Here is a 25,108-nt window from a genome sequence, read left to right on the forward strand (position 1 = left end):
TTTTGGCTTATTTGCTGGGAAATATTTCCCCCAGTTTTTCATTACTTTTAAATTTTGCTTAAATTCCTTTTATTATGTATTTAAACATATTTAAACCTACCATTCTTCCTTGTCTTGCATTTTTGTTGCACTTAACACTTTATTTTTTTTTATTTTTATTTTATTTATTTATTTATTTTTTTTTTTCAACGTTTATTTATTTTTGGGACAGAGAGAGACAGAGCATGAACGGGGGAGGGGCAGAGAGAGAGGGAGACACAGAATCGGAAACAGGCTCCAGGCTCTGAGCCGTCAGCCCAGAGCCCGACGCGGGGCTCGAACTCACAGACCGCGAGATCGTGACCTGGCTGAAGTCGGACGCTTAACCGACTGCGCCACCCAGGCGCCCCTGCACTTAACACTTTAATTCATCTGGAATTAATTTTGTTGGAAGAGGTGATACTCACTAATTGTTTCTCCTTTAGCCACTGATTTGTGATATCATTAATATACACTAACATTTTTATGTTTACTTGGGCCTATTTCTGGGCCGTATGCTTTGCTGTGTTAATTATAATGTTTATTAATTCTTGCCCAAGATATGCCCTTATTTATTGTTATCTTTATAGTAAATTTTACTGTTTGGTAAGGCAAATTATTTTGATTCTTCCTTCATTTCAAACTTTCTTGGATCATCTCAGAATAGGCGTTCTGCATTTAGCTAATCAAACATTCCACTTTTTTCCCAGAGTGCTATTATACAAATAAGGTGTAGCTTCTCAGTCTTCACAGGATTAGAAAACGTGAAATATTATCATCAGAACTTTTCATAGAATCAGGAGCAACTGTTGAATGCTCCAGGAACAGAGCTCAGGACAGTAATTGATGCCTGGCCCATAGAGAATAGGAGTGCTGTGCTTGACAAAACATTTGATGGGACTTTCTAGAGATGTACTTTGGTCACTTTCTAGCCACAGTATTTTCTAAACCAATGGGACCCACTGAAATAATTCTCTGTCTCCTTTGGTGGACAGTGAAGAAAATAGACTTTTTTCCTGCTGAAAAAATGGAATGTCTTGATTAAATGTATCAGTGAATCTGTAAGCAGAGAAATAATATTGTGATAGAGGAATCAACACGGTGTGCCTTCAGGGTCATCTCCCCACCCGAGTGGTGAGAAAGAGGCCCTTCCTTTGTTTAGGCCTTTTCTGTTGAATTGGAGAAAGTGGAGATCCAGTTGTGAAACAAAGGTTGGGCTGGACAAACGTGTTTTTCCCAGCTCTGGAAAGCAGACTTGGGGAGGGTAGAGAGGGTTTGGAGGTGTTGTGTGTCAGGGTAGAGGCCTTTGGGGCTTTGGCCAGGAGTGTGGATGGCTGGAGAGAGACTCTTTAGCCTCCACTCCAGCGAACACCAAGATACCCAAGGTCAAGTCACAAGGGCCAGATTTATTCTCTCTTCTCAGAGAAAGAGATCAAACCCTAGGGGATAAAAATGGAATTCCAGGTCCATCTGAAAATTTTGTAAGTGCAAATTTACTATAAAAAGAATGTTCTCCTTTCATTTGAATGTAGATTAAATTCTGCCAAATTCCACCTGTGTTCAGAAGTCCTCCTAGTTGGTCTCACGTGAGATCCCAGACACAAGAGCCAGGCACAGTTGGGTAGGAGGTGAACTTAAGTCACCCGGATTGGGGACAGCTGGTGAAATACACAATGATATAAAATCTTACACACATCCAGAATAAGTCACTTGTTCCTCTTACACCTCCATCTCTCATCTATAAAATAGGGGTATATTCTCGCACGCCAAAAATGCTTTTTGATAAAACGATGCTGGCAAAACTACATTTGACGAAATGATGCTTAAGAACTTGAGGAAAGGGGCGCCTGGGTGCCTCAGTCGGTTAAGCGTCCATCTCTTGATTTCGGCTCAGGTCATGATCTGATGGTTTGCAAGATCGAGCTCCGCATAGGGCTGTGCTGACAGCATGGAGCCTGCTTGGGATTCTGTCTCCTTTTCTCTCTCTGCCTTCCCACCCCCCCCCCCCCCCCGCCAATAAATATATAAACTTAAAAAAAAAAAGTAGTTTAGAAAAAAATTCTACTTTGTCATGTACACACACTTTGCTGTCCTTTTGAGTCACTCAGAAGAAAGGAGGAAACTATTAAGGGGAAGGGCATGGTTCGGCAAAACACTGCACGTGGGTGTTTAGAAAATAGCAGTCTTTGGTGACAACACACAAATAATGCTGCCCCAAAGTGGTATGAGTTGTAGCAAGACACCCAGCTGATTGATGACTCATTAGTTTCCTTCTCGGAATGACTCAAGAAACTCTGCAAGTAAATATGTTGCTTAGGCATTTCTTGATATGTTTGTCAAAGGAAATGACACGTAGGAGAGCAAATTAGTAGTAGCAGATAGATAAGCAAAGAGAAGATGTCATTGGTTGCAAACCGGTGGCCTGAGAACAAACAGACCTGCAGATGTGTTTTGTGGTTGATGTATGTTGCAAAATGTTTTGAATTGTTGTCAACATTGAAAAAGCTGGAGATTTCATAGGAAAACAATTGCTTGGCGTCCCAGTAGCTGCCTCTTTCTTTAGACAGAACTGTTCATTTGTCAGTTGGCTGTAGTCCACACCACGCAGTAACATCCACTTTTGGTTCCAATTTACGGTGCATAACTGGTCCCTGTGGTCACTTGAGTTTGTAGCCCCTGACTTAGGTAATGCCAAAGGTTGGGGAGGGATCCTTTGGGGTCTAGATCAGGACCTTGAGAGGAAGTCCTTACATCTTGAAGAAAGTCAATGGAAAGAAAGCTAGCTCAGCATATCTGAGGTAGAATGTTATTCTTTTAATAAAGACATTCTTTAGAGATCACATGTTGTAAGAACAATCTTGTCTTTGTTTTGAAATGCATTGTAGCTGAATGGACTCTCATTTAAATAACGGATATATGACACCACTCTGATAGCAAGTGAAAGTTTCTTATGAAAGGGAAAGGATTCACTTATCTATGGAAACAGTAGCAACTGCTAACTGCCTACCAAACTTTGCAAAAAGAATCAGAATACGACTGGTGGTGGCAGTTAGAACGCTGCATTTTAGAGCAATGGGGACTTTCACAGAATTTACTTGCTATTGTTAAGTATGCACACTTTCCTGTCCTTACAAATCTGGAACAGAGGGCCAGGCAAGATACACGTGTACTTTGGAAAGTTCACAGCATCAGCTGGAAGCCACTGTTGAGCAGAATATTTCCTGGTTCAACAGGGAAAAAAAGCCCTCAGTAAAATGACTGTATACAGTGAGAGGGAACACTGGAGAAGTGCTGAGGACAGTGGCAGAATCTAGCCACTTTAAGGCGTTGGCTTGGTTCTCTCTAGCCAGTGCTGGAAATTGACCATCATTTGGTTGCTTCAGATAATCTCCACTGGCATTTGCATGGTCTCTCCTGGTAATTGTGTGTCTCATTTTAAGGAGTCTGAATCCTTCAGTGCAAGGCACTTCCTTAGTGACTCCTACAACCAGCTGCTAAGTTTGACTTGCCTTCAATAGTTGACCTCAAAAACGCATCAAGATGCATATGCAAATATGTATCATTGTCATCATCTGACCATATAACCCTGGACCAAAAGCTACCAGAGAGCGCGGGGGGGGGGGGGGGGGGGGGGGCTTGATTCTCTCTTCCCCAAGTATGAAAGCTGACCCCTCAACCCCCCTCCAAATTAATGGAATACAAAGTTGATTTGAGTATTTTATTTATAAATGTACATTTACTATAAAAGCTGTTGCATTTTAGACAACTTTTAATTTTTTTTTTTTACTATTTCTCAGAGGCATTTTAGAATAAATATTTTAAATGAAGGTTAGTATAACTGATATAGAACATTGGTCCACCCAGAACAGTAACATCTTTTGGACGGACTCACACATGAGGTGGATCGTTTCAGTCTGTTAAGTCTTACATTGTGTATAGATAACTATATTATGTATTGCATTAATAACACTACATAGAAAGGATGGGAAATGACATGAAAATTTGCTAGTGAAAAACAAAGAGTGACCCATTTTTCCTTAAGGAAGAGAAAGGACTAGCTTTTGGAGTATGAGGGGAAAAAATCAGATCTATTTCCTCAGGAACAATAAATCACTCACTTGCCTCATCTGTTTTTTAAACGAACACATTTACATTGTAGCTCAACAGAGCAGAGCATTTTTTTTTTCCCTGGGATCTCAAAGATTATTTGAAAAGAAATAGATCATACTCATTATGCTGCATTGGAAAAAACAAGATCTAGTCTGCCCAAGCTGCCATGTAACAGACTCCAAATGAAATCTAAATCAAATATAAATAGAAACAGTTGGCAATTAGAATTTAGAAAATGTTGGAGATTATTCTGTGCTGGTGACTATTGTTCATTATGGGAAAGCACATTTCGCAGTTGGGAGAATGGGGCTTTATTTTTCTTGACTCGATTCAGGCTTCAATACATGTACAATGAGTCTCACTAAGAAATATGTATAAATGGGTTTGTGAAACCAGAAGAGAATGTGCAATATTCATATAATCCTTACATAACGGATGAGTTCCACATGTAAAAAGTATTCTATAAAAATTGGTTATGAATGATCATATTGTACATGTTTTGTGCATTACTTGTGGTAAAGTACTCTGCTAATATCATGCAAAGTGTAAACATCCACATTATCAAAATATTTAATAAAACATGCAGGTGGTTAATCAAAATATTGAACTTAATCTGTACATTTTCAAAACTTTACTTTTTAATTTTTTTTCTATTTTTCTTTTTCTTTTTTTTTTTTCTTTTCTTTTTCTTTTTTCCTGTAAGACAGCAAACACCTCCATGGGAAGTCTTGGTGACTTGGAAGTGACTTCATCTCCGCAATGTACTGCATCCATAATTCATCACTGACTATGTGCAACAGCTCTGCATTTTATAAGGCACAATTTTTTAATGAAATGATGTATAAATTTCAATCTAACAATAGCTCATCCAAATGACAAAATGGTCAAAATACCTCCAGTGGCTGAGGAAATTTCTGCACTTACATGGAACCCGCATGCAGAGAACAGTCTAGCATGTAAATAAATAATTGCTAGCCATACCAAATAAGACACAGAAAAAAATTATTGCTTACACAACAGAAGAACAGCTACTTGATCTCTTTTTATGACTACATTAACCTATTAGGAGTATATCCATAGTCTACATTCACAAAATATCATCCTCACTTATTTGCCATCATTTTAAGGCAGAATAAATAGTTCCCCTTTCCCCAGTCTTAAAGAAAACAGCCTGGAGATCTAAAACGTGATGCTTTTTAGTAACTTGATTCCTTTCTTGGCCAGCTGAAACTCATCACACAGGGCAAAAAGTCAACCAGCTCTCCACAAGAGTTCCTCTCTAAACGTCTCCAGGAGCAAGGTCCAGAATTCTCGATAGTAAAGAGAGTTGGTGATAAAGGAGAATGGAAGAGACCAGTCGTCCACTGCAGTGGGTGGGGCACGATGTGAACTGTAGGTTCTTGCTGATCACACGTCAGTGGCTTATCACAACATATGTCATTGGATCCTACCGGGAGGGACTTAATGCTTTTCTTTAGACACCTGTGCTTCAGGCCCTCAAGAACTTGCAGGCAAGGGTGCGCAGTGGCCACACCTAACGACAGACTGATCTCGATGACAGCTTCCGTATGCCCCCTATTGAGTCTCTTAGTCAATCTACAGCCTGAAGAGAAGCCGGCAACGAAGCTCTCACGGCTATCACTGGCCCACCACTCTTTTCAAGATTAAACTTCCTCACAGATTTTGGTGATGACTTTGGAAATGATGACTGAGATATTTCCCTATGGTTCCTTCCTACCCTTGGGCAATGTCCCAGAGTGTATGTCTAGCCGATATTGGGAGGGTTCTCTTTATCTAATATAGACCAGCCTATATTAATGACGTAACTTCCAAAGCACACAAAATCTAACACTACCGGTGCAATAATTTATTGGTATGACTTCTACCTCAAAAGGTAAGTAACAAATGGTTCAGGATTACAGTATACATTATCAGACTAGCGTCTCTGCGTTAAAAACAAGTTATAGCTCAGAGCTATAGGATGTGATTTTTAGTTTCCGAAATGCATGAATCGTATGCTTCTGTCTCAGAAGAGCACATATCTCAAAATTGGCATGCCTTGCACTTTCTGCAGCTCCATTCTGTAAACATGAAGTGTTTGATTCCTAGAAAGACTAAAATAAAACAGGTATATTGTATCATTTACCTCATTAATTCTCAGAGAAGAGAATGAACACATTTGAAACCATAAGCCTGGTGGCCCATGCTGAGATCTTTTTGTGAACTACAGGATCATTACAGTTCAGTATTCTTTTGTATATTCTGTGCAAATGCAAAACCAAAACAAAATCAAAACCAAAACCAAAACCAAAACAAAAACCGGAAGAACACAAACACTGTGCTACAAAAGAACAGATAACCATCTTTAGGAATAGCCTTTCAAAAATTAGATAAATGCCGAGCAGCCCCTGCACTTGGGATTTTGTTAAACGGTTGCCAGGGGACACTCTCCGTAAAGAAACGGTGAGTAATCTGGAAGCTTGAAAACCACGTCACAATGTTGTGGGCTGGCCAGCACCTGTGACAAAGAACACAGAGTAACATTTGGTTAAAGGACTCCGCGCTTCTTGCCTCAGAACATTTAGACATTTCCAGTACTAGTAATGACCTATGCCCAAATCTCTTCTCTCTAGGAGGGGAATCTTGTCTCTGCTACTCAAAGTGTGGCCCCAGGAAAAGCAGTATTGACATCACCTGAGCTTGTGAGAAATGCCCTTCTTGAGTCCCATCCCAGAACTTAACATCCTAAATCAGATGATCTTCATCAAGTTTTCTACATTGTCTTCTGGGGCAAATAAGCAAGAAAATAATCTCTCTTCTCTGTTTCTTTAGGTTTTGGTTTCTCTAAGAATAAAAACATTGCAACATCTGTAGCATCTAATCCACATGTGAACTTTTATAAATAGGATTGCTAGATTTAGTAAATAAAAATACAGAACGCCCCATAAAATTTGAATTTCAGGTAAACAACAAATATTGTTTTAGTGTAAGTGTATCCCATGTGATAGTTGAGAGATATTTGTGCTAAATCCTGACCATGCAATATTTGGGACACACACGTACTTAAAAAAAAAAAAAAAGGTCATTGTTTATCTGAAATTCAAATTTAATAGGGCAGAAAAAATTTAATGCGCATCTTGTATTTCATCTGGTGAAGGATGGTTTGGGTTGCATATTTCCTGCTGAAACCTTCACAAAGTTTCTCCTTCATTTTAGGCGCCACAGTTGTAATGAGGCGATCGTGACACTGGAAAAGACCCCGGGGATTTTGTTTTAAATGCATTTCACCAGAGTAAATGATGGAACAGCCACAGAGGCACAGTCATCCAACACCCAAGCACAAATGGCACAAGTTAGCCACGTGATGTGACGGCTGATTTGTGACAGGTAATTTGTTTTGCACTTCCATTCCCATTTACATATGAACTTAAAAACTGTTTACATTGCTTTTAGGAATTGCATTTTAATATGCTGTTATGCTGTTTTTCCCCTCCAAGAGAAAAATTTCATTTAAATGTGACTAGTTACTTGAAGAAAATAGGATTATATATTCAGGTTTTATTATTCCACACAATGAAATTATTTTGTTTCACTTAGAATGCCTATGATGTAAACCACCTCTCACATCTACCCATCTCCCCTATTTGCAACTCAGATCAAAATCAAATAAAAAAGAAAGAAAAATGGTTTTTAGCCATTTCTTTCCATTCTGCCTCTTTTTATTGCATCTGGGATATACTCAACCAATTCAAGTGTATTTATACTTCTCAAGCCAGTTATTACCTCCTCTACTATTCACTCTTAAGCTATATTTTTCTTCTTCTGACACCAAAAGAGAAGTGCTATGCTCAGGTATGCTGGTCATTGTCCCTGTCATGTGCTGAGTAAAGTTTAGCCCAAAACACTATTACTATTTATCCGGAAAAATAAACATGAGAGAAGAGTTAGGAAAAATTGGAAAGAATAATTGGAGACAAAGTGGCCATTATTACTCAGTATTAAAACATATTATGAAGCTATAATAATTAAAACTATACAATATGAGAAAATAAGTTAGTAAGACATAATAAAACATCCAGAAATAGATCCAAATATTTATGGGAACTTAGTTTATGAGAAAGCTGGCATTTCAAATTGGTGAGAACGAAAAGGGATTATTATATCATATTTGCACGACTTCTAATTGGGAATAAAATAAGTCTGGATATCTATCTCATTTCTTATCCTAAGATACATTTCTGATGATTGTATACTTATATGTGAAAAAGAAAATAACAATTCTAGGAGAAATCTCAACTAAACCCTTGGAGTGGTAAAAGTTCTTCTAAATAGGAAGCAAAACCCAGAATCCAAAAACTAACTAACTAACTAACGATATGTTTAACTACCTTAAGTGAAAATCTTTTCTATGAAAAAAGTTCACAAAGTGGAAAGACCAATGACAACTGCAATAAGCAGCAAATATAAAATAAAGGGAAAATTTCTTTAAAAAAATTTTTTTAATGTTTATTTTTGAGAGAGAAAGACAGAGAGAGAGACAGAGCACAAGTCCGGGAGGAACAGAGAGAGAGGGAGACACAGAATCCGAAGCAGGTTCCAGCCTCTGAGGTGTCAGCACAGAGCTCTACGTGGGGCTTGAACTCATGAACCGTGAAGACATGACCTGAGCCCGAAGTTGGATGCTCAGCTGACTAAGCCACCCAGGTGCCCTGAAAATTTCCTTAATACACAAAGATCAAGTCGTTCAGATCAAGTGTCAATAGAACAATGGGTAAAAGGTAGAGAAGAAAGATACATTTTTTATAGCAAAAAAGAAATATAAATGGTCAATAAACACAGGAAGAGATGCTCAAATTCACTTATAGTTAAAAGACATACAGATCAAAGCAATGAGGTTTTCTCTTTCTAACATAACAGAGTGGAAATTTAAAAAGTTTGATGATATCCAGAAGCGACACAGCATGGAGAGAGAAAGAGGCTCTCTCATACACTTTGCAGGGAAAGTGCGCTTTTCTGGAAGATAATGGGCCACGCTGCCTGAAAATTTTAAAAGCACATGATGGTTGGCGGTCCCATGGCTCAGAATCTACCCTACAGATAGGCTTTCAACTGTTCATGAAGACATATATACACGGACGTTCACCGGAGCCTTTACAAAAATATCTAAAAACTGGAAACAACCAAAGCCCCCATTCATGGAGAATTAGTTTTAAATTATGGTAAGTCCATACAATGGGATGGTATTCAGGAATTAAAAAGCCTTTGAAAAGAATGTGGAGAAAGAATACGTTATATGAAAAAACTGCCGTAATATATCATTAAGTTAAAAACAAGAGCCACAAAATGAACAGAACATTTGACTATGCGATTAGCTTTGTGAAAACAATACGTGTGTAGGTAGACGTATTGCACACATACGCATCTGTGTGTATGTGGGTGGGTACACATATATAAACGTACACTCTGTCCCTCTCTCACAGTGGTTAATTTTGGAGACTGTCACTTTTAATTTGGTATCTTTTTAAACAACCCAGTTTTCTAACCTTATGCCATTCATAATTTTATTTACTTTTTCTTTTGAATGTCTATAGAAGTGATCTAGGCAGGGAAGTGATGAGCCTTCTTGCTTTCTTCTTACTATCCAAAGAAAAACAATCCTGGGAAAATATTAATTACAAATATAAAATAAACAAAAAAAAATCCTTTTAGTCTGCCTCCAATCACTTTTTAATTTTTCATCTTACCAGACTATTACAAATCATAGACTATTCCAACTCCATGGTTCTTGTCTTTAGATTTGGAATTAAAAGCAGTTAAATTTTTTTATAGATACGCAAGAAAAAAAATTGCTGGCCTAGATCCAAAAACCTAGGTTCCAAAAGAAATGACAATGAGTCACCCAATGTCTTAATCAAAATAAAAATCTGGATGAAAACAGGTCACTGTCACCCAGAGGTGGGTTCAGGTTTGTTCTCTGCTGACATCCTTCAAGCACTTTAAATTATGAAAGAAATGCACGTTTACACTACGTTTAAAATCTGGCTCAACAGTCCTTCAACCTAACAGTGCCCTCTTCTGGTTCTATGGCTCACATTCATCTGGTTCACAGAGGTTGAGAAAAATGTATGGAATTTACAGAAGGTGGTTGGAAAAATCACTTTGAAATCTGGGAGGAAAGCGTTTAGTTCTCCATTCTAATGTATAAAAACAAAACAAACAAAAATACAGTTTGAATAAATATATTTAATTACTATATATTATATATGTATGTATACTTACAGATTATACACAGTATACTGGTTTTTTTTGTTGTTGTTGATCATTTTATGGACTTTAGCTCTTTTTCAAGATTTATATATATCATATATGAATAATACATAATATAAAATTAAATTCAATATTATGTATTATAATTACTTTCTCTAGGGGCACCTGGGTGGCTTAGTCAGTTAAGTGTCTGGCTTTTTATTTCACCTCAGGTCATGCTCTCATGGTTTGTGGGTTCAAGCCCCATGTCAGGCCCTGTGCTGACAGCATGGAACCTGCTTGGGATTCTCTCTCTCTCCCTCTCTCTGCCCCTCCCCTGCTTGCACTCTCTCTCTCTCTCTCTCTCTCTCTCTGTCTCTCTCTCTCTCAAAAATAAATATACATTTTTAAAAAGCTTAAAATTAATATCTCTATATAATATATGGTATAAATAGTTCAGTTTGAGGGCAGAAGCTCAAAGTTGGAACTGTTTTGATTTTAAGTCAAACGTTTATCACAGATCAAAACCACCTGGGTTTGATCCAATTCTTATTTCCCATTATTCATTAAAATAGGAACATGCCTCTCTGAATTTAGTAAACCTATAGCAATAAAACAACTTAATTTCAATTGTACTCTTAAAATCTTCGGGCTTGCAGATTTAGAGACCTGTTAAAAAAGACCAAATATGTCCCTTCACTTACTTTGAAAAATGATAAAAGATTCTTGCATTTCAAACTCCATCTCTTCACTCCCATTTTTTTCTTAAAGGTAGAATTTCTGACAGAATTTGCTAGACGTCTCCTGGTATCTAGGTTGCCCACCAGAAGGACTGTGGGCAGAAGGACTTATGATGGAGAGAGGATTCAGAGGCGAGCCACTGGCTACTTGCAGAATTTTCTGGAAAGCAGCTGGGCAACAGCACCCCCTGGTGCCCTCAAAACCAACAAGAACCTTCTATGGTTTTAGACCCAGACATGACCAGAGGACAGGCTGCTCAAAGGAGCTTCAGGGCAGCACCGATCTGTCAAGCTCTGTTTGTGTCCTCAGGTGTTTTGGAGGAAGGTGGGGTGGGGATTCACAGGGAAGTAGAACCCATCATTTTGTCTCTAAAGGAGCTTTTAATTCAGTTGGAAACAAAACCAGATCATGTCATGAAACTCCTGAGTGCAGGGAATGCAGACATTGCGGAGTTGGTGCTTGATCTGATGAACACTGGAGAGCCACTGTTCACATTTAAACCATCCCAAATGGTGCTGGTCTTCTAAAGACATGCCTCTACAAATGAGGAGTGTTTCACAGACCTTGTTGTCTTTCTTCTATCTCACCCAAATCTCTATGGTGAGCTCAAGCAAGGTCTCAAACTTAGTCTACAGTTTTTACCTGCTGGTGTACTAATGGATAAAAACATTTTTTCCCGATAAAAAGAATTTGGCCCACACAGTAAATGTCACTTCCAGTAGGAAACAAACGGTAAACAGAGATTATTTCATTATTGTTTCTTTCACCTAGATGCTAATAAATCTTACCCTCAGAGTAGGTATGTCAATCAATGAGGAGGTTGAATTCCTAAATTGGGTTCTGTAAGAGGCATGTGATCGCACTCATTCATTTTGAAGCATCCTTCCCCACACCCCAGTACTTACTTCTGGATCGCATGTAGCAATCATTACAATTTAGAAGACCATTTCGAATCCTAACATCCGTCCCGCTTACTGCATCTCCAAGCTGTCCTTTACAAATTCCACACTGTAGGGCAGAAAGAACAGAACTTATAAGGTGTACGAGAAGTCATTTCTTTACAATGCTTAGCTGTGGTTCCCACAAATACACAACAATCACGTGTACAACCTCCACATGTGTTGTGTTAGATGCTGCACCACGAGCTGACTTACAGCCACAACACGCTTCTAGCAATTTATCCTAACTCCTTGTATTTTACAGAGAAGGACACTGGTTCAGAGGCTCCCTGACTTGTTCAGGGCTGGAAAGCTGGTAGGTGATGTCAGGTTGGTCCCAAATCAAGACAGAACAGCCACTTCAAACAGACGAATCCACGACCAATGGATTATCAGTTGACACTTGTCTGTGAATAATCTTTAAATGCTTTCCAGAATTGTTGGCCTGTTCTACTGGATCAGGATTACTAGGAAACAGCGATTCCATTTTACGTTTCCATACTAAAAGCAGTAACATCCAGAGTAACAAACCCGCTGGGAATAGAACACCTCTTAGCAAAGTCAGCCCGAGTGCAGGAGGAGACTGGGTGCTAAACTGCACTGGTTGGAGCAGAGAAAGTGGCAATGGGGGTTGGTTCAAAGGCCAGCCTCTTGCGGGTGTGTGTGTGGGGGGGGGCATTAAGACCCAGATCACAAGTAGAGGGCCAGCCTCAGACTCATGCTCCGAGGTCACCAGGGGCAGAGGAAGGCTTCATCCAAATGACGTGAGAAGCTCCGACTTCGCAGGGGTTGGGGGATAAATCTAAGAGGTGATGTGCCTTAAATGTCAGACCAGCTCCAGGAAGTGAATAATTAGAGAGAATGAAGGCCTTGACAGCTAAGAAGGCAAGTCTCCAATCCCTTGAGAAACTGCAAAGACTCTCTGCCATCTGGATTATTTCAAGTTCAGAGAAGGTCTCTGAGAACAAACTGGTGTTGGAACATGTTACCTTGGCAGTGTCATGAAATTTTAAAAAGTATATTCTTTGAGCCTCAAAACACTCTGAGACAATTTAGGATATACATTGTCTAGCTTCGTTTTACAATGAGAATATTGATAAATTGAGTCTAATTAAGTACCCATGTAGTGTTTTGCCCATGATAAGTCTTACTTTCCAGTAATTACTGCTAGATTATTAAATAACATCAGTAATTCACTCACTTTCTCTGAGCTAATAGGTAAAGTGGGAGTTATTTTAAACCCATGCAAGTTTACTTCATAGCTGAAAAAGCTATCAACAAAGAAACAGAACAAAATTCAAGAGGGGAAAAGAAAGCGTGTTCGATTAATGAAGAGGAAGAAATGACTCTTGTTTAGAGTTTAAGGGTTTAGCTTCAAAATTAGATATTAACTTGAACTGTGTCCATGAGTGAAAAACAAAAAGGAAATGCTGATACAGCACAACTTGTAAGTTTTGTAATAAATGAGCTAGAAGTGGTTATCGCACCTCCTTTTAGCGGGGGATCTGGGATTAGAACGTAGGCTTCCTCATTTTCAATGTATTTATCAACTCATTCATTGAAAACTATCTACTGACACCATCTCTGCCAGGTTCAGAGGAAATCGTGGTGAGCTGGACAGACATGGTCCCTTATGGAGCTGACAGTTTATTTGAGGAGATGATAATGACACATTTAAAAAGGTGAGAGACAAGGGCCATGAAAGGCTCTCTAAGGACCTGTAACACAGGCAGCTGACTTAGTCTGGTGGGCAGGGCGGCTTCTCAGAGGGGGCGATATTCAATCTGTCATCACAGGCATATTCGTTCGGAGACCTACAATTCTGCAACTAGCTATTAACCATTTAATTGACAGAACATCTTACATGAAGTCAAGGCAAAAACCCTTTGAGGTTAAGTCACTTGAGTGTCAGAAGCAGCGAAGATGTTATATTGCAAATAAATCCACATGACCTTCACAGATTCAGAGGTATCACTGTCCTGCCAGGGTGGCTTTCTCTGCTTCCTGCTGGAGTATATGCTCTTTAGCAACGAAAACAGTCTTGGAAAGACACTGCGCAAATTGGTTTTGCCTCTTCTTGCCCGATATCCCAGAGGGATGTGCTGGAGGACGGTTTCATCCTGAAGGATGGGCTCCAAGAACAGCACTTCTGTACAACCTAGAGGGGCTGGCCTTCCAAGCAAAGGCTGTCAGGGTTTCCAGGAGGTACTTTCTCAGCCCAGAACGATGCCAGAAGACATCACGGAGCTGCACTTGGGGAGGAGAGTGGTGCTTACATACCCGAAAGCACTGGATGTGGAAATAGAGCTGGAGGGTCTCAATGATCATTGCAGCTCCTTTACCCAAAGGGAGCCCACAGGACGAGCACAGCTTCTTCCCGCTGATAGACCTAGGTTTCAAAATATACGTAATAATAAAATGTTCGTTTAGAATAGTTGGTCAAACACACAAACATGTAGCCTCATGTAAAAAAAAAAAAAACAAACCACGGATTTTAAAAATGTTTATGTTATTAATGAAATGGCGATTACTGAACTGATAATGAGCAGGAATTAAGCATTAGAGATGAGTTGCAAACAACTGCTAAATACAATAGGCTTCCGTGATGGTATGGAATTTGGGGTGTGTGTGTGTGTGTGTGTGTGTGTGTGTGCGCGCGTGTGTTTCAGTTATTTGTTTTAAGAAGTCTATGTTGTGTCTATTCAACCACAATGATTAAATGCCTTGAAATGATTCAATGTTATTTGTCATAGGTTTTCTTAAGTCCGAAAAGATCATCAAATTTAGCTCCACTAAGGTTTCAGTGTTGCTTTAAAATGTTCTATAATTGGCTCATTGGCCCACTAGGGCATTTCTTTTAATTTATTAAGAAAAAAAGATTGGGGGGGCTCCTGGGTGGCTCAGTTGGTGAGGCGTCAGCTCAGGTCAGGATCTCATAGTTTGTGGGTTTGAGCCCCACATCGGGGTCTGTGCTGACAGCTCAGAGCCTGGAGCCTCCTTTGGATTCTGTGTCTCCCTCCCTCTCTCTCTGCCCTTCGCCTGTTTGCACTCTGTCTCTCTCAAAAATAAACACTGAAAAATTAAAAAAGAAAAAGAAAAAAAACTGTTGTGGCTGTTTAAAAATAGAGAAGCAACTGGGATACGTCCCAATAGGTACCAGGCAGACATGAGACCTACGCTATGCTCTGTCACCAAGTTCTATGATCTGGTGTAAAGAACTCACTTTGGGTTTCCCTTTCATTTTTAAAGCGAGAGGACTGGATTTATGTACCCACCACCTCTTCCAGTGCAAACACTCTGTGCCTCCATGAGCTGGGCACTGGCTGTCTCTGTGCACTGTAAGCAGCCGGAGGGCCTGGGCCGAGTCTCCCCCATCTCTGCTACCCCTGCAGCCTCTAGCACAGGGCCCACCACCGGACGAGAATGGGACCCCGCAGACAGCACTAGAGGGCTGTCCTCTAAGGCAGCTTTCCCACGACTAAGATCAGATTGCAACGATGCCTACTGTCTGGAAAGCTCTTGGAATTACACAAGACATTTAAAAGTCTGACATTTCGGGGCGCCTGGGTGGCGCAGTCGGTTGAGCGTCCGACTTCAGCCAGGTCATGATCTCGCGGTCCGTGAGTTCGAGCCCCGCGTCGGGCTCTGGGCTGATGGCTCAGAGCCTGGAGCCTGTTTCCGATTCTGTGTCTCCCTCTCTCTCTGCCCCTCCCCCGTTCATGCTCTGTCTCTCTCTGTCCCAAAAATGAATAAACGTTGAAAAAAAAAATTTAAAAGTCTGACATTTCATTCCAAAGCCAACAGGGTACAGAGGAACTGAAGAAACAGAAAGGAAGACAAAAGAAAAGAGGAAGAGTTGCTCCAAGCAAACTCTATTTATTAGGATTTCCCTCTTATCCGGTAGTTAAATGAAATCTCCAAATCAAAGAAAACATCTGAGTACTCAGCGATTCGTCTCTCCCGTGAATGGGAACTCAGGCAGCTTTTAAGAATATCATGGGGCCCAATTAATGTCCAGAAGCAATCATGACAGAGCTTGAGTGGGGTAAAGAGAAGGATGAAGTTTCGAAGCTAGCCCCCGCCCGGTTCACTGTAAGAGCCATCAGCAGACCTTGCCTAGAAGGACCAGGCCAACTCGGAGGGAGAGGCGCCGGCTGAGGAGCCCAGCAATTGTCTAGTGGATTTTATTATTAGATTGCAGGTCTGCACAATGTAATTAAAGCCCTATGGCCAAATCCGTGCCAACATCATACACTTGGCCTTTTCTATCATGGGCTGAGAAAATCTGCAGGCGGATGGCGACTGTATTCTTTCCTCTTGTCCGTGTGTGTGTGTGTGTGTGTGTGTGTGTGTGTGTGTGTAGCAAGAGAGGTAGACGGACAACTCTCTTAAAATCATCTGGCAAGCACTTATTTGGTTGAAATCATGCTCAGCAGGCTCTAGGCAAAACCAAGCAGCCTCAGAAAGGCTTTCCAACCTCTTGTACCTGTTTGGTGATTGGCCAGGAGGAGTGGGAGAACAGGGGGACAAGTGCCCAGCCTGGAAATTCTCTCGAGGGCTTTTCCTGTAACATGGTAAAGGAGCCAAAAATTATGAGAAATAAAGAGAAGCCCATCCCACGAGAAAAAACATTTTAGATTAAAACAAAACAAAACAAAACAAAACTCCCTTGACAACCAAATAAAAGACAACAGAGTGCCCTAGTGGTAATTCAGGTCAGGATCTTGCAGTTTGTGAGTTCGAGCCCAGCGTTGGGGTCTGTGCTGACAGCGTGGAGCCTGCTTGGGATTTTGTGTCTCCCTCTCTTTTCTCTCTGCCACTCCCACGCTCTCTCTCTCTCAAACATAAATAAATATTTTTTAAAAAGTTAAGGGCACCTGGGTGGCTCAGTCAGTTAAGTGTCCCACTTCTGCTCGGGTCATGATCTCATGGTCCGTGGGTTCGAGCCCCGCGTCGGGCTCTGTGCTGACAGCTCAGAGCCTGGAACCTGCTTCAGATTCTGTGTCTCCCTCTCTCTTTGCCCCTCTCCCCACTCACACTGTATCTCTCTGTCTCTCTCTCTCCAAAATAAACACTAAAAATTTTTTTTAAAAGTTAATTTCATTTGTAAAGAAAGGGACAGAACACAGAAAAGAAGGAAGAAAAGAGAAGCGCCAGCACAGAAGTGAACAAGTGAACGAGACGAGTCCATCTGTCTTCAAACTGTTTGCAGAAAAACTCCCTGAAGCGCTGCCCACTCAAACCTCCCTCCTCAGAGAGAGTGTGTCTTCTCCAGAGTATCAGATTTGCATATAATACCCCAAAGTATAAGTACATTGCCTTTAAAAAAGGTTGAAAATCGGGGCGCCTGGGTGGCTCAGTTGGTTAAGCGACTGACTTCAGCTCAGGTCATGATCTCACAGTTCGTGGGTTCGAGCCCCATGTCGGGCTCTGTGCTGACAGCTCAGAGCCTGGAGCCTGCTTCGGATTCTGTGTCTCCCTCTCTCTCTGCCCCTTCCCCGTTCATGCTCTGTCTCTCTCTGTCTCTCAATAATAAATAAAAACGTTAAAAAAATTTAAAAAAAGGTTGAAAATCACACAGGAATCAGCAACAATAATGATTACTTCTCTGTGATGTGACCTATTGATTTTGCGTGTCGCTGGAACACATGGAAACAAAACTGGTTAGATGTAAGAGAAAAGGGAAAATGCGTCATTGAGAAAAAAAGTTTAACATGAAAAATAAGGTAAAAAGGTGAACTTACAAACGAGTCACCACCACCACCCGCAATGCATAGCTCTACATTTGCTATCTTCCAGGCATGAAACCCCCTGAGGCAGGTACTAATATTATCTTGATTTTACATATGAAGAAACTGAGGCAGGGAAAGATGAAGTAACTTGCTCAAAGTCCTCTGCAGGCAAGTGGCAGAGTTCAAGTTTGAATCCAGGTGGTCTGGTTCTAGGTAGAATCTAGTTTTTAAGAACTGATTACAAGAACCTCTGGTCCAAATATGATCTTATAGTGGAACTATGGCTTTATTTTGACTTCCTTTACCACTTAACCAGTCAAATACTTTGGATGAGCCTCAAGATTCTCGTCTGTAAAATGGAAACCATAACCCAGTAAAGTTATTGGAAGAGTTCAGTGCATAAATGCATATAAAAAAGAGGGGAGATATGTAAACGCTTCAACACACTTTCATACATTGACATGCTTCAAAAATGATAGGAACTATTCTTATTGTAAAATAATACAGTTTTTGCAAACTTAGAATATAACCTGGGGTAGTTACTTAATGGGACAGCATGTAAATGAGAGAAAAAGTTTTATTTTTCCTTGAAAGAACATTTGTTGATAGTCTATGAGACAATTTAACTCACTTAAATAAATTCATAATACAACAGGCCTGTAAACTCTTCCCAGTGTTTAGATTTGTGGGTTAAAAACATTACTTTGCTCTGACAGATTGATAAAAATCAGAGTGAATATTTACTTGCCAAGAAGACTGTCTCAAACATCCATAAATACTTGTTATCTGGTCACTCAGAGTCAATGGAGAGAAGTACAAAAATGCTGCTGACATCTTGCCATCTCATCCTACTTTTCCCGTTGTTAGTTAAAGAAGAACAAACAAAAGGAATTCCACATGCGTCTTATTTGGCTACTCACTTCCGCCTTTCACTCGGAGACTCGATCTGATGGTTAATGCTTTTATCCAAAGGGAGGGTTTTTGGCTTCACATCTTCTAAAATGTGCATTGGTGGGTTTGATACCTGCTGACTCTGGGATGGATCTGAGGCCAAGTAAAGAACATAAACTTAGTTAGTGTTCAATAAGGTCACCCTCGTGCTTTGTATGTCACCTTTCTTTAATGTGCTAATGCCTGCTGTGGTCTTACGGGGAGTTCATCTAGACTCTGGGCCCACCCTGGTGGGAATCTATTCACTGTGCTGTTTAACATAAGCTATGAGAGAAGCTTGCAGTCAGCAGAGGTCATACCTGTCTGAACCACGTTACGGGGTTTACAATAATTTAATCATTGGGTTTAAATCCCCATTCTTACCCTGAGCTAGCTGTGGGTTCATCCCACAGTGTAGGGCTCCAGTTTCTGTATCCAGCTGACGGTCCTGATGGATTCCTTTTGATACAGGACTCTTAGAATGAGCCATGGCCCCTTGAGTTAGGCTGTTAAGACAAACCAGTATATTTCAGAACAGAAATGAAAGCAACTGAAGTAAACATATCCTATCCCTTAGGGCATGGAAGTACCAGTTGTAATATGAAAACAGAAATGGGACTAACTAAATGTTCATTTATTCTTTTCATTTCTTTAATGTTTATTTATTTTTGAGAGAGAGACAGAGTGTGAGTGGGGGAGGAGCAGACAGAGAGGGAGACACAGCATCTGAAGCAGGCTCCAGGCTCTGAGCTGTCAGCACAGAGCCTGACACAGGGCTCGAACTCACAAACTGTGAGATCATGACCTGAGCTGAAGTTGGACACTTACCGACTGAGCCACCCAGGTGCCCCTATTCTTTTCATTTTAAACCAGATGTAAAGTAGACTTAAAACACTGGACAATGCTGCACATTTTCATGACCCACCAGTTTCATAAGCTTGGAAACCATTATTTCTGATGTCTTCCCCACCTCCCTGTCCATAAAGCTCTTCTTCCAATAATATCAAGGGATGCCAGGGCTAACTGGAATCTCCCAGATTTTCATGGGAGAGGACTTATTGTAGAAATCACTTAGGCCGCATAGGATTTGGGCAGCCCATACTAATCACTGGCCTCGCAGTAGATTCTGTATGCAAAGGAAGGAGAGATGGAGGAGGTTTAAGAAAGTTTCTGGGAAAAACAAGTTTCAGGAGATGACAGGGAGTGTCTGGAGAACCAGTGGAAATCCATGTATAATGCTTGGCAGTTTCATTCAGATATTCCCAAGTAGTGGCTTTCGTTGCACGAAACTTGGAAGTTCCTTTGAAAACCGTTAACTGGAAACAGGCGTGATATTCCAGAGACTCTGCAGACTCTGGACCTGGGCCTGAAGCTCCTATGTCCACAATTCAACCGGTTTTCCAGCTGATGGACATGGGAGAATTCTCAGAGCAAATCCCACCAGAAGAGCTCAGCTCCCAGCCACACTTCCAAATTAGACAATCTTTGACGCTTAGCCTTTCATGCCTTTGGGTCCCTCTGCGGATGCTGTGTGTGGATACACATGCTGTATATATGCACGCTTGTACATGTGCACGCACACACATGCTGGCATGTTTGCTAATATCTCCCTGGTATCTCAGAGTCCCAGAAGCAAACATCTGTCTCACAAAAACTTGCTGGTGGCAGGGTACTGCCAGCTTCCTGGGATTCTGTGGGCTCCTTCCTTCTAGGAATAAACTCACTATAGCCGATAGCTACAACTGGATTCTGTTCCAGTTTGAGCCAGCTCTGAAGGCTCCACAGGTTTCTTCGTGTCCTTTTCTGATCTCCCATGGGACACAGTGGAACCCACGGGGTGGGGTGATTAGCCACAACCAATGTGTTAGTTATCCTTTATATTGTCACCCAGAATAAATGCAGCTTCTCGCACCTCAGAGGATAGTGGCAAAGTCCAGTAAAACCACAGTGGGTAAGACCCTAGGGCCTCATTTCAACCTCCCTCCCTCCAGACACATTAACCATTTCAGGTGAACGATATTTAGATTTGGAGCTTTGAAGTGACAGCATGTTCCTTTGACGATCTACACTATCTCCCCTTCCTCAGACTGACTTCAGAGCTATTAGAATGTGTTTAAGCAATATGTAATGTATTACTGGAATGATAATTTCAAGGCTGAATATGATCTGCATTAGAAATGGGTACCCTTTCTGGGAGCGAATGGGCAGAGCCTGGCTTTGCACATTTAGATGGACAGCCTGGTACAGTTCATACCTGCCCTTTTCCTCCAGTGAATGACCTTCCTTGGTCTTGAGCAATAATAAATCATTTTTGTCCCCTTGGACTGGTTTCTTCTGTCTTATCTGTTGTTCCTCCTCTCGGCAGTTTTCCAAGTCCATTTTATTCTAATGGAGAAAACAAGGATAATATTGAATATAGTTTTTAAACACACTGGACAACACTCATCTCTGGCCATGGGATATTTGAAACATTTTTTCAATCACATTGCCTACAATTAAAAAAACAACTGTCTAATTTAACTGATTGGTAACTGATTTCCAGTGATTTGAAATAAGTGTGTAATCTGGATCTCTCTCGATAGTTATCATGAAAGAGAACTGGTTAGAAAACCCACCTTTCAAAATAAAGTCAGAGGAGTCTTGGCTTTCTAGTGCTCATGAGTTATTATGGGTTTTTTTTTTTTTACACAGATTACGGACTATTCAAGTCTTGGTATGACTTCAGTTCCATATCTCCACCATCTTACTGGGAGGATATGGAGGTAGACCTGCCTTTCTAGGCTGTCTCCAGCCCCTGAAGACACATATAAATTTCATGTGGAATCTGAAGAGTGAGTTAGAAGCAACTTTCATGGAAGCTGGTGGGAGAGCATATTGTTGGTATCCTGTTGCCACTATGTGGTGCAAAGGAACGTACGGTGTGGCAGAGAGGAATACATGTCTACTGAAGAAGTGAATGATGGGGAGTAAGAAGGACATTCCAGCACGGGGCTCCACTAATCAGGACCTTGCCAGCCAGTGCAGAGAGACTTTGGTTGCCAGCCTGTGGGAGCAGACATGGCCCCAGTAATGATTTTACTGCTCCCTAGGAAGTGTCTCTGGAGTTTTGACCGTGGCCACATAGTAGCTGACATGATTCCAGGAAAATAGCCAGTCTTGGATTTAAACCAGTAAGAAACTTGGCCTTATTGTTTAGTACTTCTATTTAGGTTTATTCATTTCACAAATTGATTTTATTTTATTTTTATTTTTTTATTTAAAAATTTTTTTTAAAGTATTTATTTTTGAGAGAGAGAGACAGAGAGAGACAGAGAGAGACAGAGAGAGAGACAGAGCATGAGCAGGGGAAGGGCAGAGAGAGAGGGAGACACAGAATCCAAAGCAGGCTCCAGGCTCCGAGCTGTCAGCACAGAGCCCGAAGCGAGGCTCGAACCCACAAACCGCGAGATCATGACCTGAGCTGAAGTTGGACGCTTAACTGGCTGAGCCACCCAGGCACCCCGATTTTATTTTTAATTTTTATATTTTTAATTAGAGAGACAGAGAGAATGCAGAGGAGGGGCAGAGAGAGAGAGAGAGAGAGAGAGAGAGAGAGAGAGAGCATCTGAAGCAGGCTCCATGCTCACTGCAGAGCCTGAGGCAGGGTTCACACCCATGACTGTGAGATCATCACTGAGCCAAAGTTAAGAGTCGGACACTCCACCACCTGAGCCACCCAGGCATCCCTCAAAAATTGCTTTTAATCTGTGATCTCACCACTGCCCCACTGCCCTCAGTCACAGAGGAAGACGTAGACAGCTGGTCTGCAGAACTTGAAGAAACGGTAAATGGAACCACAGTGTCTTCAATTATTTTGCGCTCCTAAAGGGAAGAATAGGAATTAATGACAGGGAGAAAATATAAAATCATATTTGTCATGAGAAAAATTTCATTAAGGAACTTTAGGAAAAGAATATTGGAATTATGTGCAAAGAAGCAGGGCACTAAAAACAAAAGGTATTATTTCCCAAAAGCATGTAAATCAGATAACATTTTCTATGGGCAACGATTTAGAAATTAGCATTTGGTTTAGAAAAACAAAGTCTTTGTGAATTACTTAGTCTGATTCAAGAAGCCTAATTGGAAATGATTTTAGGGATCAGATTATGCAGAAAAATGATTAAAGATAAATTCAGAAAATTAATCATAAACAAATTTTAGATAATATACGTTAAATGTAGCTCCCTTCTAATTCTCTAATGTGGTCTGGTTTGTTCATCTAAAGAAATGAGACAAACAAAACCAAATTCTCCTCCCTCCGAATCTCTCTAGTGCCATACAGTGAATGCAGTGGGAAGGATCCACTTAGCCTCACTACCAAAATCATCCTCCCCAAATGAACTGACTACTCCCAAACATGCTTTCCTCAAAGCAACCCACAAATAAATACTTTCATGTCATCTCTCTAAGGTAAGTCAAGAATCTGACTCTCTGCATAGAGAAAAGATAAAATTATATTGTCACCCCTGACCGTGACTCAACATGCCTTTTACCACAAACTATATTTGGGGGGAATTGTGGTCTTTCAGAGTCTATAGGAGATGACTCTTCAGAGAAGTAGACAGGGCTCGGCTGTGGGTAAGGAGAATCAGACACAGCCGCATGCATACAGGTACCACGGACAAAAAAAAAAAAATGCATTGATAGAATCTGAGGAATCAAAACTACAAGTCAAATTCCTTCTTGGGAATTTCCTACCTCCTCATAGTATCTGCGTTCCTCCTCTTCCACCTCCTTCTGAGCCTTTTCCCACTCTTCTTTCAGCTTGTTCTGTTCCTTCTGGTATCTCTCCTGTTACAGAATTCCCACAGATAGTTCTTGAACTGACCGTGGCACACGTGTATCACTGGGACATTTCTCTCCCACCTCTAAACCACCGTGAACAATTTATCACAAGACTATCTTGCTACGACATTCTGAGTCTAATCCATTCACACAGCAAAAGGGGAATGCTATTTTGTGGTACTCCCAACATGTTAGGAGCCTAAAAATCCTACCAGAGAGCAACAATTTTCTGCTGTTGGTGTGCTATAGAATTGTTTTCAGATATATGAGTGGACATTTGCTTATGGAAAGAGAAAGGATAGAAGGACTACCAGACTGTAAGATCTTCCTTCACTTGGTTTTTGTCCTGGGAGGTAGACTAAACTGATGGTTTGTTTCTACTGAGCCCTTCAGAGAGGAGTGTTGCCATTTCACTAAGAGAAATATGTTGCCACTGAGAGGGTCTGATAAAAGACAAACCAGAGGGGCGCCTGGGTGGCTCAGTCGGTTAAGCAGCCGACTTCGGCTCAGGTCATGATCTCGCGGTCTGTGAGTTCGAGCCCCGCGTCGGGCTCTGTGCTGACAGCTCAGAGCCTGGAGCCTGTTTCAGATTCTGTGTCTCCCTCTCTCTCTGACCCTCCCCCGTTCATGCTCTGTCTCTCTCTGTGTCAAAAATAAATAAACGTTAAAAAAATTAAAAAAAAAAAGACAAACCAGAAACCAACCAAACAACAACAACAAAACCTTGTGGGTTTCAAGACACACAATGCAGAAAGGTCCAAAGTGGACAAGATGATAATTAGCTGAGTAGCTGAGTTACTCTTTGCTTGCAGCCATTCTCCCGGAATGGAATCTTCCCAGGTTTAAGTAACTTCTGAATTAAGAGTAGCTTGTAAACAGCCCATTAGAAGGCTCCAGCATCAGAACTGCCATTACTGTTTTCGGAAACAATACAACACCAGTCACCACTTCTGGGGGAAAAAAACACTCTGAATAAGGATGGCTTCAAAAATGTGCCTGGAGTCCCTTGGACAGCTGACTAGAAGAAATGAATAAATGGAGATTAAAATTAGTGCCTAAAATGGGAGCTGACACCCCAGATGTCTTGGGAATGGTGTCTGTGACATGCCAGAGACAACGGCATCACTGAAGTGTACCACACACAGTCGAATATTTTAGTCTAATTACTGTCAATCTTCTCTCTGAGGCTAAAACAACTCTGCTTCTATCTTGCTGGAGAAGGCACTGAGATTTCCTCCAGGTATCACCTGTGATGTCATTATCTTAGGAGCAAAAGGGCTCTACTGGGATTGCCTGGAGCCTTGATGTTCTTATTAATGTTCTGGAAAAGCCATTGTTGGCCAACCCATGGCCAGCTTTTAACTCTAGGTAAAAATGTTGTTATCAAAACCTAATCTTATAAAGTTTCTGAGAGGGACTTTAGGGGCCTTTCAGAGAGAGGCAACAGACTCTAACACTTAACAGAAACTGAAAAACAAGCAAAGCTTAGGCTTATTGGTTCTAGGAGCTCACATCACATCCTCCCCTCACCAGGAGGATGAACTGAGTGAGGGAGTGAAAGATGCCATA

At 40.9% G+C, this 25,108-nt stretch overlaps 1 protein-coding gene across 16 annotated transcripts in view; it reads right to left on the bottom strand.

Moving 5' to 3' along the window:
- Nucleotides 1-3,722: 3,722 nt before the first annotated feature.
- Nucleotides 3,723-25,108, bottom strand: part of LIMCH1 (LIM and calponin homology domains 1) — a 332,785-nt gene continuing 311,399 nt past the window's right edge. For 9 of the 16 annotated variants that reach the window (XM_047856919.1, XM_047856915.1, XM_047856920.1 and 6 more), the window contains 8 exons: nt 23,453-23,545; nt 22,472-22,576; nt 20,970-21,100; nt 19,100-19,221; nt 18,706-18,829; nt 14,334-14,442; nt 12,021-12,123; nt 3,723-6,646 (listed from right to left, as the gene is read on the bottom strand). In XM_047856919.1, coding sequence (XP_047712875.1) covers nt 6,621-6,646; nt 12,021-12,123; nt 14,334-14,442; nt 18,706-18,829; nt 19,100-19,221; nt 20,970-21,100; nt 22,472-22,576; nt 23,453-23,545 — 813 coding nt within the window. In that variant the 3' untranslated portion in view covers nt 3,723-6,620. Of the gene's footprint in view, nt 6,647-12,020; nt 12,124-14,333; nt 14,443-16,539; nt 16,618-18,705; nt 18,830-19,099; nt 19,222-20,969; nt 21,101-22,471; nt 22,577-23,452; nt 23,546-25,108 lie in introns of all 16 variants that reach the window. The other 7 variants (XM_047856914.1, XM_047856918.1, XM_047856912.1 and 4 more) reach the window with 1 other exon arrangement.

This window comes from Prionailurus viverrinus, chromosome B1 (assembly GCF_022837055.1).
Source record: "Prionailurus viverrinus isolate Anna chromosome B1, UM_Priviv_1.0, whole genome shotgun sequence".
Lineage (NCBI taxonomy): Eukaryota > Metazoa > Chordata > Mammalia > Carnivora > Felidae > Prionailurus > Prionailurus viverrinus.